Source organism: Podarcis melisellensis, assembly GCF_964234715.1.
Source record: "Podarcis melisellensis genome assembly, chromosome: 13".
NCBI classification, from domain to species: Eukaryota; Metazoa; Chordata; class Lepidosauria; order Squamata; family Lacertidae; genus Podarcis; species Podarcis melisellensis.
The window spans coordinates 34,446,348-34,464,498 of record NC_138545.1 but is presented as its reverse complement, the minus strand read 5'-3'; the positions used below and the strand labels follow the sequence as shown (position 1 = coordinate 34,464,498).

Sequence of the window (18,151 nt, the reverse complement as noted above, 5' to 3'; positions counted from 1 at the left end):
CTGGAGGAGACTCTTGAGAGTCCCATGGACTGCAAGATGATCAAACCTCTCCATTCTTAAGGAAATCAGCCCTGAGTGCTCACTGGAAGGACAGATCCTGAAGCTGAGGCCCCAATACTTTGGCCACCTCACGAGAAGAGAAGACTCCCTGGAAAAGACCCTGATGTTGGGAAAGATTGAGGGCACAAGGAGAAGGGGACGACAGAGGATGAGATGGTTGGACAGTGTTCTCGAAGCCACAAACATGAATCTGACCAAACTGCGGGAGGCAGTGGAAGACAGGAGTGCCTGGCATGCTCTGGTCCATGGGGTCACAAAGAGTCGGACACGACTAAACAACAACAGGCTGTATGAATTGTGTATTGCTTTGTAACGATTTGTTGGGTCTCTGGACCATAATAAAGATTGATTTGATTTGATTATTACTATTAAAATTTGTATGTCACCCCTATACCCACAGATCTCAGGGTGGTTACAGATTTCAGAAATCTCCAGGGCTTCAAAAGAGCTGCACAGGGGGCTGTTGTCGCTGGATTTCTGTCAGTCGCACAGCTTTTCAAACACACCGGAGCCCTGCCCTTGTCCAACACGCGCTGCTTGCTTTCTACTCCGGCGGGGGTGATGGTGTTAAAAGGGTGGGGTGTTTTCAAATCTCCATCAAGCTCCTCTCTTGGCTGTTGATTACTACATCAGCCATTCCATGAGGCTGCAGGAGAGGATGAGAGATGGGATTTTCCCCCATCTGTATTGCTGACAGACCATACTCCCCCCCCCCACTTGAAATCTTTCCATTACAGCTGCTCTCTCGCAAAGTAACTAAGAGATAGTGCTCAACTTTGCTTTCCCCCATCAGTCTTGAGGCGCTCATCTCACTTTATTGGCCGAGGGAGCTGGCATACAGCTTCCGGGTCGTGTGGCCAGCATGACTAAGCCACTTCTGGCGAACCAGAGCAGCGCACAGAAACGCCTTTTACCTTCCCGCCGGAGCAGTACCTATTTATCTACTTGCACTTTTGACGTGCTTTTGAACTGCTAGGTTTGCAGGAGCAGGGACCGAGCAACAGGAGCTCACCCCGTCGCGGGGATTCGAACCGCCAACCTGCTGATCACCAAGTCCTAGGATCTGTGGTTTAATGCCACCCGCGTCCCCAAATAACAAACTTAGTTGGTCTCTAAGGTCCCATCCTTGTATCATAACTTATTTGGATGGACTGGGCATGGTTAATCCAAAGCACTGTGGCAAAAGCGGGAAGCAAAGGCTCAACGCCGCCCACTTTATCGGCCATTTTGTATTAATTCATGTGGGCCTCCCAAATTCTTGGATCTAGGAGCAACATTGGAAATCTGCTTTCGAGGGGTGGGGCCCAACAAAGCTCTAAGCCCTGCCCACAGAAGCTTCTTTTCCTGACGTCACTCCATCACGTCACACCGGAAGTGGCCGAAGAGTGTTTCCTTTCAGGGACAGAGCGCCTGGTTTGGATTGATAAACGTTATTTCACTGCCCGCCTCCCTCCCCCCCCCCCGCCTCAGACGCGCCGCTCTTTCAGCCTTATACGCATTTGTACTCGAAAGCCGAGTTTCCACGCGACTTTCTTTCCTCGCGAGAGTTCAAAGATCGAAGCTCAGGCTCGCGCATGCGCAGCAGCAACCAACTAGGCCCTTCAGGGAAATTCCCCGTGAACGAGGTACAGCCCCGCTCCTCGCTCCCTGCCCTTTTCCCCCTCGGGTTCCCACACCAGCACCTCCCACAACCTCTTCACGTCCCTCTTACGTAGAGCTCTCTCTCTCTCAACCGCCATTCACCATAGAGACTGCACGTCCTCCATTCCTTAGAGCGTATCCTTGCTCCACCATAGAGCGCTCTAGAGCGTTCCCGGAAACGTCGGTATCAAAAGAAGAACGTCCAACCGGGAAGCACCGGTTGTGTTTAGTGGCGGGGTGCCTGGGTTTAAAAACCCCTGAAAGAAAAAGGACCCCTTTTTAGGGCGACGTTCTGTTGTTGCGAGTTAAATCTCTGCACTATTTAAGGGAAATCTTACCAAGTAAGTCCAGGAAAGCTCTGAAGGTCACCGAAGTTCTGCCCTTTAAGGGTTAGCAAAGTTCAAACGGAACCCCTCGCACTAAATAAATAAAGCTACAACGAACATACTTTAAGAAATTATAAAGAGTTGGAAGGGACCACGAGGGTAATCTAGTCCAACCCCCTGCAGTGCAGGAGCTTTTTTTTTGCCGAAGGTAAGGGCTCCAACCAATGACCTTGAGAATCACTTTAAAAATTAATTTCAAACGGACTGAACGAGGAACAGGAAATGGGCTTATACAAAATCAGGCCATAGGAGATATAACCTGCACATTTGGTACTTGCCAGGACTCCTCGAATGGAAATACGGGGTTATATGTCCTAAGGTTCAGACTGCCCTCACTGCCTTAATACGAGGTTTTGAACAAGGGTTTTCTGTAACCCTCCAGGTTTTGTCACAAAACACAGAATTTGGGGGCTCAAAACGAGACTGAAATGAGTCCTTTAACACTATACGGCAGCATAGATTAACATTTCTGAAAGATGGTCCCCACCCCAGTCTCTTCTGAATCTTCCCGAGAAACCTCAAACAGTATTTCAAAATGACAGTGTTAACATTGATATTGGGAGCTGGATACGCAGCACATTCTGCTGCAGATCCCCACTGCTGCATGGTTTTTAAATATGCCTAGTTTGTTAAAGTGAATTGTCCTGACTAGAAATAGTCGTACCTCAGAAGTCGAACAGAATGCGTTCCGGAAGTCCATTCAACTTCCAAAACATTTGGAAACCAAAGTGCGGCTTTTGATTGGCTGCAGGAAGCTCCTGCAGCCAAGTGGAATGTGTGGAATCCGTGTTGGACATTCGGGTTCCAAAAGAATGTTAGCAAACCGGAACACTCACTTCCAGGTTTGCGGCGTTCAGGAGCCAGCCAAAATATTCGAGAACTAAGCTGTTCGAAAACCAAGATACGACTGTAGATCTAAAAAGTCTTCAAATATCAGATTCTCATTGGCATGCCAACTTTGAGGGATTGGAACTTACTACTCTCAGGGTGCAGATAAGCTTGTTTAATTTTTGTAACCATGTATTTAAAGGTCCTGGGCTTTCATACCCTTTCCAGTTGCTGAGGGCAGTAAACCTGCTTCAGTAGTATAGAGACAGATTATTTGAAAATAAGGTATGCCTCTCCCCTGCATGCAACTTCAGTATAAATCATCCTTCCTGTTCCTTAGGCAAACACTTCATGAAATGTGGACCTGATGGCATTCCAGTTGTATCCTTCAAGCAGGCTGTAGAACTGTTCTCTTCCTACAATATTTCTTAGTGTTTGGAGGCTAATTGTGGCACTGACTTTTTAGCAAACTATATTTTATTGTATATTATAAAAGGACTCTGTGCCAAATTGATTTGGCATATTATAATTTTTCCTTCCCCTTCTTAATATGTGTATATTTAAGAATTACGAGCAAGCTTTTAGGATGAAAAGCACAAAACAAAAAACTTGAATCTTATTTATTTAGAGAAAGTTTGTTTAAATCTGTTAACACCCTGGCAAGGGAGGCAGGCTCAAACTGGAGAGGACACAGACAGACAGCAGCTGCAGCGTAGCTCCAAGGCTTTCACATGGCAAACAAAATGAGGAATGCCACCATCAAACAGAAGAGCCCCATGGCCTCTGAGAGGGCAAAACCCAGGATAGCGTAAGAAAACAGCTGCTGCTTGAGGGATGGGTTCCTGTAGGTAGAACAGAAGAAATCTGTAAGGTAAAATCCCATTGGCTTTTCCAAAATAAAAAGCTGCAATAGGCTTCCCAAGCCCACACTCGAAAATGTATTTGTAGAACCTCAGAGTGAACACGGGGAAAGCTTTATTAACTACCAGTCACAGATATATCCACCACATCTCACTTAAAAGGTGTTTTGATTGTTCTCGGATTAAAGGTATACAACCATGGAAATCTGCTTTACAAAGAACCACATATTTCAAGCCTTGTAATTAGTAATTTGTAGTTCTTAGAGAGTTGAAGGAGAGGCAAGACAGAAGACTGGGGGGAAGCATCCCTTAATTTAAATTTTGAAATACATGGGTACATTCTAATAAATCATACTATGTTCCAAAATCTGTGAAGATACTTTGTCTGAATACAGACATTTATGTGCTCACATACTTTCGAACCATGGACACACTTTACCAAGCAGGAACATTTAGAGAGAAAATATTCTGCAATCCATAAAAAGGTAAAGGGACTCCTGACCATTTGGTCCAGTCGTGACCGACTCTGGGGTTGAGGCGCTCATCTCGCTTTATTGGCCGAGGGAGCCGGTGTACAGCTTCCAGTCATGTGGCCAGCATGACTAAGCCGCTTCTGGCGAACCAGAGCAGTGCACAGAAACGCCGTTTACCTTCCTGCCGGAGCGGTACCTATTTATCTTCTTGCACTTTGACGTGCTTTCAAACTGCTAGGTGGGCAGGAGCAGGGACCAAGCAACAGGAGCTCACCCCGTCGTGGGGATTCGAACCGCTGACCTTCTGATGAGCAAGTCCTAGGCTCTATGGTTTAACCCACAGGCCACCTGCGCCCTAATCCATACATAGACAATAATTGCTTCTTTAACACAAAAAAAATACATTGACAATGGAAAGACAATAACCCAGCTGGTATGAGCACTGTGTGTACAATACAAGCTGATTCATACATTGAAGGTAACTTTGGTTATGATCTTTTTAACAGTGACACTTTGACACTATTAGTTTGAAAAAGGTATTTTTCTCATCAACAAGACACTTGACAAGAAAATTCCATGCAGATTCCACCAATTCTCTTCTATTGCAGCTTTTCCTAGCTGGAGTTTCCAATCACTGTCAGCTGCTTTAAAAAACTGCTTCTCCCAAGAGGAATGAATTTGTGGTAAAAGTCTTCACAAAAATATCTAAACAACCTGCTAAAACAAAGCAGAAATGCTTTCCCCAGCTAACTTACCTGGCATAACCAATGATTAAACTGCCAAACACTGTCCCAATCCCAGCTCCTGAACCAGCTACTCCCACAGTAGCAGCACCAGCACCGATGAATTTAGCAGCAGTATCAATATCACGGGAGACAGCACTGGTTTGGAATTCCCGATGAGCTAGCTGACGATTCAAAACTCCAAAAGGCTGTGGAGGAAGCAAGTAATTAGCATGATTTATATCAGTCACTTTAAGCCTCCAAATCATTTTCTCTTCCTAACAGCGTTTAATCCAGATGTTCCCAAACAATGGGTGGGTAGACATCAGGCTGGCAGGACCTACTTTGTTTCTTTATTAGAACCTTGAAGCCAACCTGGGCCTCCACTGGGGGCAGGTGGAAAATAGCAGCTCAGCTGGATGGATCACTAAGAATGAAGAACAGGGCTGGCTTAACCTATGGACTTGTGATCCGCAAGAGAATCAAGCTTGCAATTTCTTTCAGAAAATAAATCTTTTCCCAGTAAGCTAATGTGGGTGGAGCTTTTTACAGTTGCTGATATTGTTAAGAGAGTCCGGAATCAGATCCCAGGCTGCCTTCTGCCCACCTCCAGGGCAGGGGAAGGACATACCCAAGACGGGATAGAGAAGAAAGAAGGAAAGAGGCAATGGCCTTGGACCCAGACTACTAGTTTTCTAAGCATTGGCAGTGGGGGAGTGGGGAGAGAGAACAGCAAATAATGCTACTTAGGTGTCTCTGCCAGGTCATGGGCTGGAACAGAAATGCAGGTCTCTAGCAGACATAACTGTTGTTCAGTCACCCTACTGAAACCTTAAGGGTGTGTGTGAAATGACCTCCCTTGTAGCAACCACTGAACCACAACTATGCAGATTCTGAAAATCTGTTTGATGTACAAACAGAGATATGCCTATCACGCACACAAAGAATACCAATTCTTAATATTCCCCAATCCAGCAGGAGTAAAAGGGAATTCTGGGGGGAACTACTCAATGTAAACATTAGAATTGCAACAAAAGGTTCATGAAGGGTTAAATTTATGCCATTTCCTATCCAAAAGGTGTTTTAAAATGAGCAAGGAGGGTGACCAGTTGAAACATAAGTTTTTCAACCCTGTGTAACAGCATGCTTTTTTTTTAATGAAGGACATAATGGTTTTGAAGTACTGCTTGCTTTTGAATTTTTAAAATATTAACGGACTCTAAAAGAATCAACGAGACAGTAGCTTCTGCCAGAAAAAAATGTCCCTTCTTATATTATATTATCCTGCAGAGCTTTTGCAGGATTTATTCCAGTATTGCTCACACTAGGCCAAGTGCAGGGAACCTTAGATGCTCCAGTTGCTGCTGAACTCCAACTTGCATCAAGGCCAATGGCAAAAGATGATGGGAGTTGAAGTTTAGCAACTTTTGGAGAGCCACAGTTTCCCCACACCTTTTCTAGGTCACAAGGAAAGAGACGTCTTACACCAGCACTACTACACTTTTTCAGAGTGGTGAAATTGGGTTAATTACGCATGGCAGCCTCGGTTCCTCTTCTAGGTACTCTGATGGAAGCTAAGCTGTCAGTGTAATGTAAGAGGCAGCTAGTGCTAACCTTTGAGTTTGAAAGCAAAGAAGTTAATATTGTTCCCACATCATGAGAAAATAATGTATAGAGTTATAATTAATAGAAAACAGTTTCTATTTAGCATAGAGTTTTATTGTTTGGCTGTGGTTTGGTATCACTGCATGATGCTGTTAACCATTTTTTTGCTCCTTTTTGTAAAGAATATCAAGGTGCAAACAAAACCTGAAGATAGCAATGAGGAGTCATGCTGTTTATTCCTACCTGCAGAGTCTGAGTCTCTGGCCTGCTCAATATAGACAGGGAAGCTGGCCTGGTTAGAGCTCGAGAACAGCAGCGGAACTGGAAAGAAAAACATTAAATTCATATCAGGATATAAAGAACTGCTCTATTCAGAGACCAATGCAATCTGTTCTGACTGACAGTGGCTCTTCAGCATCATAGCCAAATATATTTCCTAGCTATCCCACTTGATCCTTCAAATGGTAGATTTTAAGGATTTAACTTGATATTAGATACTTGCAAGATTTATCCTACATCGGTGAGCTAAGGCCTTCCCCCCAACTGGTGATGAGGCAATTTTGTGCTGATCAGAAGGCAGTTCTCTTTCAAGACAGGTATGCCTATTCATCATGTAATGTAAATTCTCTGTGGCAGGAGATTCTAGATCTTGCTTGAATACACAGCTTCTCTCATACTGGAAAGGACATATATGCGCAAGAGGGAAAGTATTCATTGCTGCCTATTAAACCTAGCTAGAGACTCTAGACATGGGCAGTAGTTTTCCTAATACTATTTGTATCAGGACTTGTGCACTCAAATATTTTTGTCCATTAAAAAAAAACAATCATTAGCTGCTTTGGGGGTCCATATGAATTGATATCAAATGAACTGAACAGGTCTTTCTGATCAACTCACATCAGCCCTAGTCAGCATGGCCAATGGTCAGGGATGATGGGAGCTGTTGTCCAAAAATATCTGGAGGGTCACAAGTTCCTCCATACCTGCAATAAATTCATTCTCATAGGTAAAAAACCATTTGCTGCTTCCCCTTACAGAGTCTGAATATTTCCAAAATAGAGATGTTTTGTTTTGTTTTCTAAAGTGGAACAGAGTTGGTCACTCACCGAGGACTATTATAGGAATGCACGGGCAGGAAGACTAAGGATTTATTGGCTTGTAACTTTTATTAACTTATTTGTAAGTCTGGTTTAACATACCCTTCAGAAACTATTGTTGACTGAGTTCAAATGACATATCAAACAGCTCACTCTTAGTTTTTCCTCTTTAAAGAGAAATATTAGAGATTTTACTCATTGTAACAATGAATAATATGAGGAGTGTAACATACTAAAGTAATCTAAGATACACTAAGGCAATTGCAAGCCAAAAATTCCTTACCAGAGCTGGCGAAGCCAGGAGAGCTACTGGAGTCTGCATTCTGATGATCCTGAATAAAGGGGGAAAGTCACATTTTACACAAACACCCACTGAATTCTCTCACAACTAAGAGGAAAAGCCCAGTGTGTGGACAAAATGGAGTACATTTCCTTATCTGTTTCAGGTATAGCTTTTTATTAAGATTTTGCAAACTAAGTCCAGATAGCTTGCAACTGTGCATCAGTGACCTCCAACTATGGGCAGACACCACAGATAAGGTGACAGACATGAAACTTGTCAGGGGAAAGACAGATGACAATCTAAGCTATGTTTGTCCAATACAACATTGCTTCTTACAGCAATTAGGCACTCAAAAATGGCATTTGACTTTGTAATTGATTGAAAGAAGGGTGTTTAAGAGAAACTGTGCATACCCCTGTTAGCTAGGAGCCACAAAAAAGCACAATTAGGTAACAGGACTTGCAGAAAGTTAGCCAATATTTCAAAGCTGCAGCTGTCCCCCTGAAAACAACCCCATCTGGAAACGGATCGTTGTGGGCTACAAAGCCTTTTGCCCCATCCCGAATCTACCAGCTTCCCAAATCCTTTCCCATTTTGTAGGTGGCATCCCAATGACCGCCTCCACCATCTACACCTTCGTTAACATCCAGCACTGAAGAAGCCATTGGCCGGTTCTCTTCATGTTAGTTGCCCTTTGAACACCTGCCGTCTGCAAACACGTTTAGCTCCACAGGATTCCCCTAGTCTTTCATCTATGCCTTCGCCCTGCCCTTGCAGAGAAACATTCACAGGCAGACAAAACTAGAAGCCATTTCGCCCTGGAGTTTCTAGCCCACAAGAAGGACTTGGTCCACCATCTAGTCTAGCATGTCCGTTAGCAAGCAGGCCAATGAGCTGAGGGGGCAAGCGAGACTCTTCCATCCTCGGGGTCGTGGCTTCGAGCCCCACACTGCGCGAACGATTCCTGCATTTTTGCAAGGGGCCGGACTAGATGGCCCTCGCGGTCCCTTTCCCAATTCTACGATTCCGCGACTGCAGCAACCTACGTCGGTCAGCCGTCAAAAGGCGCCCCTAAGAAGCCGCGAGTGATTCACTCGCGACAAAGGATCCCGACGGGACCCCTTTTAACTGCTGTTCCCAATTCAAACGGGCCTTCGGGATGAAGGCAGCCGCGAACGGCGTGCTGGTGGGAACAGACCCGAGCACCGGGGCCTCCCCGCTCCCCGTGCAGCCGCCTCGCCCTCACGGGAGGCCCCGGGACCAGGCGGGCGCCCTCCCCGCTTCCCCTGCACAGTCTCACCTTCGGGGACGAAGAAGGGCTGCACCGAACCTCAAAGTCGCGGCTCTCCTGACTGGACCCAGCCAAGCCCCTCCCGCCCTCGCTCACCTTGCCAATGTACCACAGCGTCCTCCGCTCCTATTGGCCGCCGCGACGCAAGGAACGCTGCCCGGCGGGGCCCCGGTGGCTCACGGGAGACGGAGCCTCGCCGCCGCCCGCTATTGGCTCCCGGACCCTCGCGCTCGCGCCCCTCTGCGTGCGGATTGGGCAACTCCGAAGGGTCGCGGGTCCCCCATTGGCCGGCCGCAAAACCCTCCCTTTCTCCTCCCCCCCCTTCTCCCGGGAGCGTTCCACCGAGCGCGTCAGAGGAAGGAGACCAGAGAGGGTTGAGTCACGTGCTTCTGTTCTTTCTTGACAGGCTGGAGGTGACTGCGCGGCGGCGAAGCAACGCTCGAGGAGTCACGTGGTGTCGGGGAGGGGCGGAGAGCGGCGCGCCTCAGTTCGTGACGTGGAAGAAACTACGCGTGCCCGTGTCGTGTGTAGAGATTCAGGCACGTCACGTGTCTGCTTTGCTGGCTGTTCCGTTGCTGGGAATTGGTTGTGAGTTCCTAATGAGTGCGCACTTAAGGATGATACTCTCCAACGTGGACGCAGCTTGATCTCTCTAGTTCAGGCATAGGCAAACTCGACCCTCCAGATGTTTTGGGACTACACTTCCCATCATCCCTGACCACTGGTCCTGTTACCTAGGGATGATGGGAGTTGTAGTCCCAAAACATCTGGAGGGCCGAGTTTGCCTATGCCTGCTTTGTTGTTGTTGTTTAGTCGTGTCCGACTCTTCATGACCCCATGGACCAGAGCACGCCAGGCACTTCTGTCCTCCACTGCCTCCCGCAGTTTGGTCAAACTCATGCTGGTAGCTTCAAGAACACCATCCAACCCTCTCATCCTCTGCCATCCCCTTCTCCTTGTGCCCTCCATCTTTCCCAACATCAGGCTCTTTTCCAGGGAGTCTTCTCTTCTCATGAGGTGGCCAAAGTATTGGAGCCTCAGCTTCAGGATCTGTCCTTCCAGTGAGCACTCAGGGCTGATTTCCTACAGAATGGAGAGGTTTGATCTTCTTGCAGTCCATGGGACTCTCAAGAGTCTCCTCCAGCACCATAATTTAAAAGCATCAACTCTTTGGCAATCAGCCTTCTTTATGGTCCAGCTCTCACTATGTTCTGGTGGATGTGGAGCGCTGGCTCCATTGAAGAGAATTGCGTGTGAGTCGAAACGGACCCTTTATTGGTGGTGTTGCAGCTGTGGCGGCCCATTCACAGGAGGATCACTGCTTCAGTTATCAAGGGGATACTTGATACCTGCCTGAGCCAGGCTGTCTAGTAAACCCCATAGTCTCCAGCGGGATTTGCTTCCCAGATAGGATCGCAGTCTTAGACTGCAACCCCATTTGTTTTAGAATAAGCCCCATTGAATCCAATGGGAGTTATTTTGAGTAGCCATGGCTAGGATTGGAGTCTAAACAATGTAAGCAGTGCTTTTTGGGGGGGGGGGTCCTCAAGGGCACACAGTGCCAGCACCTTATTTTCTAGAAGAAAAGCACTGGTTAAAAGGGTGACACTTAACTATAACAACTTCATGGTGAGTATCGGCACTTTTTTTCTAGAAGAAAAGCACTGTGCTTAGGTAATTAAGGCATGAAGGGGTTAGCACCATAGAGCAGGCTTCCCTGCCAGGCTTGGTTAGGTAGTTCCTCTCCCCTCATCTTGGGAGGAAGGTAATTAAGCCTATTGTTTCCCTTCAGTCTACCTGAGCTCAGCATGTGAACAGGTTTTGAAAATGTAAATTCCTTTGAAAATACTGTTTTCTGTTTAAGCTGACTCTCCTCTTGTCCCTGCACCTCCATCCCTACCATGGAGACACCCAATTTACTCCATATTACTCTGGCTGGCAACTAGATTTGCCATGTTACTTTAAAGAGCAGTCAAACCGATACTATCTCCAGAAGAAAGATCCATTACCTTCTTGTATATAGTTTTAAAAGTTTTGTTTCAGCAGCGGTTTCTGTACAAACCTCCTGGAGCAAGCTGAACTCTCCACTTACCCCATCAGTTGATATACCTTGCTCCAGCAAAAGAGCAATCAGGAACTCCCTTTAAGCCCCTAATTCCTTTGTAGCTACTTGAGTACCTGCCCCATACCTCACCTATGACATCAGGTGTAGAGCATGTGGGCATGGTTTGCTAGGAATGCCTTCTCAGGCCAAACTGAGACCCCTGTCAAGCCCAATTCCTCATTCCTACTTTATTTGGCATAGATTAAAATTCCCATAGTTATCTTATTGATAGATATGTTGGTCCACGCACCTACCAGCAGGAGGAGACATTAACCTATCTTCTTTGGAAACAGTTAATGTTAACTCCTTTCTTGAGAGCGGTTGCCCAAGGTAGATACCGGTACATAGTTTAGAAGTTGTTTCCACAGGTGACACTGGGGTTGCAATTCTGAATTCTGCATGTCTTTAAAGTGGACGTCTGTAAGACTCGGCTGTAATCATAAGCATAATTATGAGAAAGTAAGTCCCATTTAACCACAGGCTTGTAAGTACTAGACTGAGACACAGGTCTGGTTTCCACTTCCAATAGAATGTTTCAGGGCTGGCTCAGGATGTTTTGCCACCTGAGACAAAATAGAGCATGGTATCCCTGTCACCTTCGCTCTCCACGGCAGTCGTCTGAGGCAACTGGTGGTGGCCCATGAAAGCCCCAGTATGCTGAAGACAGTGGGGGAGAATAAAGGAGGCCAGAGTGGAGAAGGTGGGCAACAAATCAAGAGGTGGCAAGCGCTTCGGGGCAGGGCTTTGCTACCCTTCCCAGCTTTCCCCACCTGAGGCGACTGCCTCAGCAAGCTTCATGGGTGGGCCAGCTCTGGAACGTTTCTTTTCTCTTCTCCAGGATAGAAATGAGAAAATGTGGGTTTTGTGTGCGGGTTTTTTTTAAAAAAGTTGGACATTTAAAGCTGTAATGTGACTGCACACAAGGTCATGAAACACAAGATTTCTTTGTGCAACTGAATGCTGAATTTTGGCAGGGTGCAAGTTTGGGTGCACAATTTAAGGAGACTGACCTTTGCTACAGCTTGACTGGTATTCTGTATGGGTGATTTTTGACTTGAAGTACTTCGATCTGTAGTGTTAAAGCTGGACTGTTTTGCAGAGTTGTTGTACAGTGGTACCTTGGTTTGCATACGTCTTGGTTTGCATACGTCTTGGTTTGCATACGTTTTGGATTACAAACATGTCAAGCCCGGAAGTGCGTGTCCCAGTTTGCAACCTTTCTTTGGATTACAAACCCCCCCCCTTTTTTTGGATTACGAACAAATTTTTTGGGGGGAAGCCCCATTGGCGAAACCGTGCCTTGGGTTACAACCTGTTTTGGTTTACAAACGGACCTCCGGAACGGATTATGGTTGTAAACCAAGGTACCACTGTATTCTGCCTCAGCCTGACACTCCACCCCCAACCTGCAATAAGGATATAACAAGGCTGACAGTGCCGCCGGGTTGTTGTAAATCACTTAGCTTCAGTACCAACCTGTGTTCAGTACCAACATAGCTTTACATTGCCACTGTGTTAACAGCCTCTACTCCCACAACCTGCTATATGATGGGAAATGGACTGAACTGGTTGTGAAATTTGCACAGCCGTGGCAATTATCTAAAACTTAGGACTTTAAAAAATAATGTAGGTTGTAAACCTGTACACATTTACCTGGGAGCAAGTTCCACTTCCATTTACTTCTGAATTCAGTTGCATTTACTTCTCAGTATATATTCATAGGATTTTGCTGTTCAAATTTCATGCCAAACCATTCCCGAGTGAGGAAAAGCAGCAGCTCCTCTCCTGGACCTTTCTTTTCATGGGAGATCACACGGCTATGTAATCACAGCTATATTAACAGCTTAGGTTTCTGCATTGATTTCTATGGGCTGCCCTCACTTTCACCGGGGGTAGGGGGAGAGGATATAAAAATGCCTTTGCCAATGGAACCCCATCAATTGACTATAGAGACAATAAGTTAATGCCTCTTTCCATTTATGTTTTTTAATCTGTGTGTTAAACTCAGTGGGACTTACTTTTGAATAAATGTAATTAAGACTGGCCTATAAAAACCTCATTAGAATTCTTCACATTTATAAAGCCAATGAAAAGCTGTATGCCTTTGGGCATTTTCACCAGAACCTGTTCATATGTACTTGGGAAGGAAATCCCACTTAATTAAATCAGATTTATTTTTAATTAAATGTCTATTCGACTTCATAAATGTCCTAAGGAGAGTAATCCTGTGCACATTTATTCAGAAGATAAATTCCAGATAAATGTGTTATCTAGTTGCAGGCTTAGTCATAGCTCATTGGTAGAGCATCCGGCATCTCTAAGTAAGGCAAGGAGAGGCTCCCTTTCTGAAACCTTGGGAGAGCTGCTGCCAGCCAGTGTTGACAGTACTGAACCAGATGGAGCACTGGGTGTAAGGCAGTTTCCCACAACTGTTCAGTGGAAGATCGTCATTCTGTTTAGATGCACAACCAGCAAATGCCACTCGCTCAATGTCATCTGAGAAGCACCTTCCATTTGTGAAGGTGGGCACCTGGTTTTAAACTGGTTCCTTCTCCTTTCTGCCCCACACTGACTACCAATATTCACCAGTGACACTCTCAGGACTATCCAGTTATAAGCTGAACTGCCTTTTGCTCCAATTGAATCTAAAGCACCGTTTTCCCTGGGGGAATGCAACAAGGCAAGAGGAAGTGTGGATAAGCCTTGGAAAGCAGCTTGGCTCGCAAAGGGCTTCAGGCGTTGAAGAGCGCGCGCGCGCGCGCTCTCTCTCTCTCTCTCTCTCTCTCTCTCTCCACTGCTTCACAGAACTACACTTCCCAGCATTCCCTGCAAAGGGTGGTGCCTTCAGCTGTAAGTTTCCAGGCTAGGGGCTGTCCGATGACTGAGAGTATCAAGTTTCTCCCCTTTGCTAATCAGCGTCAGCTTCTCTGTTTTAGTAGGAAGTAGCAACTGATCTGTCCTGTAGATTCTCGCATCGCTAGGAAGGAGGCTGTTTGGCTTCTTCGCCACTTGGAAGGGTGAGTAGGCAGTTAAGAGTTACCCCGACTCTTAGCAACAAGTCATCTCTTTCCTGAGCGGCGCCCTTTGCCGACTGGGACTGGGAAGGGGGTAGTTTGATTTATTTTATAAAGTGTGTCGCACATTGAGGAAGAGAGCTAGCTGCGCACTGGGGCTGCTAAGTGCAGGAAGGAGGTCAGGCGGTGATGGCAACCGGTTGCAATCTTAAGTCATGCGCTTGCCTTGTGTTTTGCTTCGCCAGTACACAGAGGAAGCAATCTTTCACTTGATCAGGCTACGTCTAGATTGGAGCTTTCCAAATTTTTCATGTCGGTGACATGCTTTTTAGACATGCACCATTTCGTGATGCACTAATTCGGTTTTACTAGCAAGCCGGAGGTTAAACTAAGCCATTTCCAGTCCCGGGAGAAGCATGGGGAACGTTTGAGCAACACACCTACACACTGCAGCCAACACACTAACGTGTCGCGACACACAGTTTGGAAAGCTCACCAGCCCTGACAGTGTCTGATGGGAGCTTTTAGGATAAAAGAAGTTGTGGGTTGGGGTAACAAGATTCTTTGTTTGTATTAAAGTGAGGTAGTGTTGGAAAAGGTTACCTGTAAAATATCCATCATTATGATGGGTGGTGAAGAAGGGCTTGTAAGTATCTTAGCCGTGTTAGAAGTCCTCTTTCCTTGAGGCTGCCCAGCATGACGTTCTTTTCCCCATAAGAGTTAATGTCACACCGTTCAGTTCTGTGAGAAGAAATAAGGGCATGCACTTGGACCCCATATCTAAATTGTCAATAAGTGTAATCCAGCCTCTAAAGCAGGGGTAGCAATGTGGTACCCTATAACTCCCATCATTTCTGGCCATTGGCCATGCTGGCTGGGGCCGGTGGTGTTCCCTGGCATCTGAAAGGCACCACGCTGCCTATCCCTGCTGTAAGGCATTAAATACATTATTACAGTCACAACATCGTTTACGCGTTTGGAATGGAATATTCGTGTTGGTTCTGTCGCGTTGCAGAACAGCTTGTGACATGTTTAAACAGTGTGTGATCGCCTTTGTGTAACTTGCATGCCGAGCCTCAAGTTGCAAAGTTAAAAGGAAATGCTTTCTGGGGAAGCATTCGTCCCCCCACTTATTAAAAATAATTAGGCATCTAGCACAGGAAATATGTAATGTCCCCCAACAGAAGCATTGGGGTGGTGTGTTACTGCAGCAGTACATTACTGCTGGAGCTGGTAATCTGGAAGCAACTTGAAAAGAAACAGAAACAAGAATGTATAAGACGCAGTGTGGCGTAGTGAATAAGCATATGAGTTGGAAAGTCCAGGGTCAAATATCTTTTCCGTTGTAAACGTTGCAAGTTGCCATGTGTCAGCATTGACCCTCAATCTTGCCTGTCTTGCAGTACTGTTGTTTTACTGCAAGAATATATATGAAGCATTATGAGGAGGGCTGTGAATTCAGAAGCAGCACGTGTGTGTGTGTGTGTGTGTGTGTGTGTGTGTGTGAAGACCTGGGCTTAATCCCACATATCAAATCTCTGCCTGAGATCTCGGAGATTCCTTGTTAGTCAGCACAGAACACACAGGACCAACGGCCGGTATAGTAGGATGTGTAACTCGTGATTACCGAAAACATTTTTCATATTTAACAAAGCAAGTCTCTGCCCTCCGCGTTCTTTCCACCTACAATTTCAGCAATTATGAAGCTCCGACACTTTCATAGATCGTTCATATACTGCATAAGTTACTTCCTATAATGTAGTGGTTAAGTTCACTGGTTAAAATCTAACCTCTTCCATGAGTTCGCTAAGTGGTATTAGGTAAGCCACTCTCGTAGCTTTTATTCTACCCTGCACACCTGCAATATGGATATAGGACTATCTTTTTTTTTGTAAGGGTGGCTGGGATTGCTTGAAGTACTTTTGAATGCCATAGAGCATGATAATAAAGGCTTGATGCTAATGTAGCTAAATAAGACCACTGTAGATGCTTGCAAGTTAGCAGTGATGCTATTAACCACTACTAGCAAACATATTTTCAGCTTGCACTGTTGTGGACCTCTCCTCCCCACCCCACAACTACTTGAATCCTCTGGATTCTTTCTAGACTGAAACCACTGTCTCTCTCATAGCCTTTATTCCCTTTCTAGACCTCTTTGTTTACCTTCCCCCTTTCATGTTCCTCCATGACATCCTGTTGACCAAAACAATCAGCATGCTTTATTTCAGCAGGCAAAGCGTGGGGAAGCCCACTTGGCAGCTTGGGTAAAGAGAGCATTTGGGCTGTTTCCTGACTGGCCTAAGAACTTGTTTCTGTTTCCCCATCTATAGACAAACATCCAAATAAATCCCCAAACACCATTCAAAACGAGAATTCTAAGAATACTCGGGCAATGAAATCAGCTACTGAAAGGGAAGCTGTTGGAAACTTAGGAAGAGGGGGGCTCTTAAATGCTTGTCAAGGTTGCTTTAGATATAGGTGGAGCCAACCTTCTATTTGGCAATTCACCTGCTAGCCATAAATGGAATCCAACAGCCTATGTTTCCATGCTGGCCATGGAAGAAGGTGGCTTTCCTTCCTCTGCAGCCAACATGGAGATGCAGTTTACTAGAAGGCTAGTAATAAAAACAGCCTTGTAGGCTAATAATTTTTGCAGGGATATTTACAAGGCTGAGTCCTCTAATTGCTGGTTCTAGCAGGGCTTCTGCAGAATTGTACTCCCTGGGACAGATTGCTCTGTCTTCCACTCTGCTGCCTCTGATGATCTCCAAAATGTGCTGCACCATGGGGCTACATGAAAAGTCATCCTCATAGGGCTGCTGGTGCCCACAGCTGCCTGTGACTGTTAGTAGGGGATTTTCTTCTGGTTGTGCAGGAAAATGCGAAACATGACAACTAGAGGCCAAGTTGAATTGAGATGGGGACTTTCCATGCGTCCCAAATTGGTGGAACAGCATGTCCTCCAAGCATGTCCCTTGCTGGCTCAGATTATTCAGATGTCTGAATTTTTGATTTTGCAAAGCAGTTGATTGATTGGAATTCCTTGTGTGGCCTTTTGATGTGCCAGCACAGCAATATGCAACTAATGCTTTGGTTTCTCTACACTAGTTCTGGATTGACCCCCCCCAGCTGTCTAGGTATATGAAAGCTACTTCACAATCCATGCTTTGTTCTACAGCAGGCACCCCCAAACCCGGCCCTCCATCTGGTACGCAGGCTGAGACCCTACCTGCCTGCAGACTGTCTCGCCAGAGTGGTGCATGCTCTGGTTATCTCTCGCTTGAACTACTGCAATGCGCTCCATGTGGGGCTACCTTTGAAGGTGACCCAGAAACTACAACTAATCCAGAATGCGGCAGTTAGACTGGTGACTGGGAGCGGCCGCCGAGACCATATAACACCGGTCTTGAAAAACCTACACTGGCTCCCAGTATGTTTTCAAGCACAATTCAAAGTGTTGGTGCTGATCTTTAAAGCCCTAAATGGCCTCGGTCCAGTATACCTGAAGGAGCATCTCCACCTCAATCGTTCTGCCCGGACACTGAGGTCCAGTGCCAAGGGCCTTCTGGCGGTTCCCTTGCTGCAAGAAGCCAAGTTACAGGGAACCAGGCAGAGGGCCTTTTCGGTAGTGGCACCCGCCCTGTTGAACGCCCTCCCACCAGATGTCAAAGAGAAAAATAACTACCAAACTTTTAGAAGACATCTGAGGGCAGCCCTGTTTAGGGAAGCTTTTAATGTTTAATAGGTTATTGTATTTTAATGTTTTGTTGGAAGCCGCCCAGAGTGG

General features: G+C 46.0%; 2 protein-coding genes across 3 annotated transcripts in view; one reads left to right on the top strand and one right to left on the bottom strand.

Moving 5' to 3' along the window:
• Positions 1–3,520: 3,520 nt before the first annotated feature.
• Positions 3,521–9,444, bottom strand: ATP5MC1 (ATP synthase membrane subunit c locus 1). Of its 2 annotated transcripts, none has more exons than XM_081884497.1 (5): positions 9,343–9,444; positions 7,956–8,004; positions 6,819–6,896; positions 5,004–5,179; positions 3,521–3,757 (listed from the first exon to the last, which is right to left on the bottom strand). In XM_081884497.1, the coding sequence occupies exons 2-5, from the start codon at positions 7,992–7,994 to the stop codon at positions 3,643–3,645; spliced, it is 408 nt and encodes a 135-aa protein (XP_081740623.1). In that variant the 5' UTR covers positions 7,995–8,004; positions 9,343–9,444; the 3' UTR covers positions 3,521–3,642. The 2 variants fall into 2 exon arrangements, with proteins under 2 accessions (XP_081740623.1, XP_081740622.1); XM_081884496.1 differs by having other exon boundaries at positions 9,256–9,394.
• Positions 9,445–14,216: 4,772 nt separating this feature from the next.
• Positions 14,217–18,151, top strand: part of CALCOCO2 (calcium binding and coiled-coil domain 2) — a 29,231-nt gene continuing 25,296 nt past the window's right edge. Inside the window, exon 1 of the mRNA XM_081884178.1 lies at positions 14,217–14,367. The gene's annotated coding sequence lies outside the window, so the exon portion shown is untranslated. The remainder of the gene's footprint in view (positions 14,368–18,151) is intronic.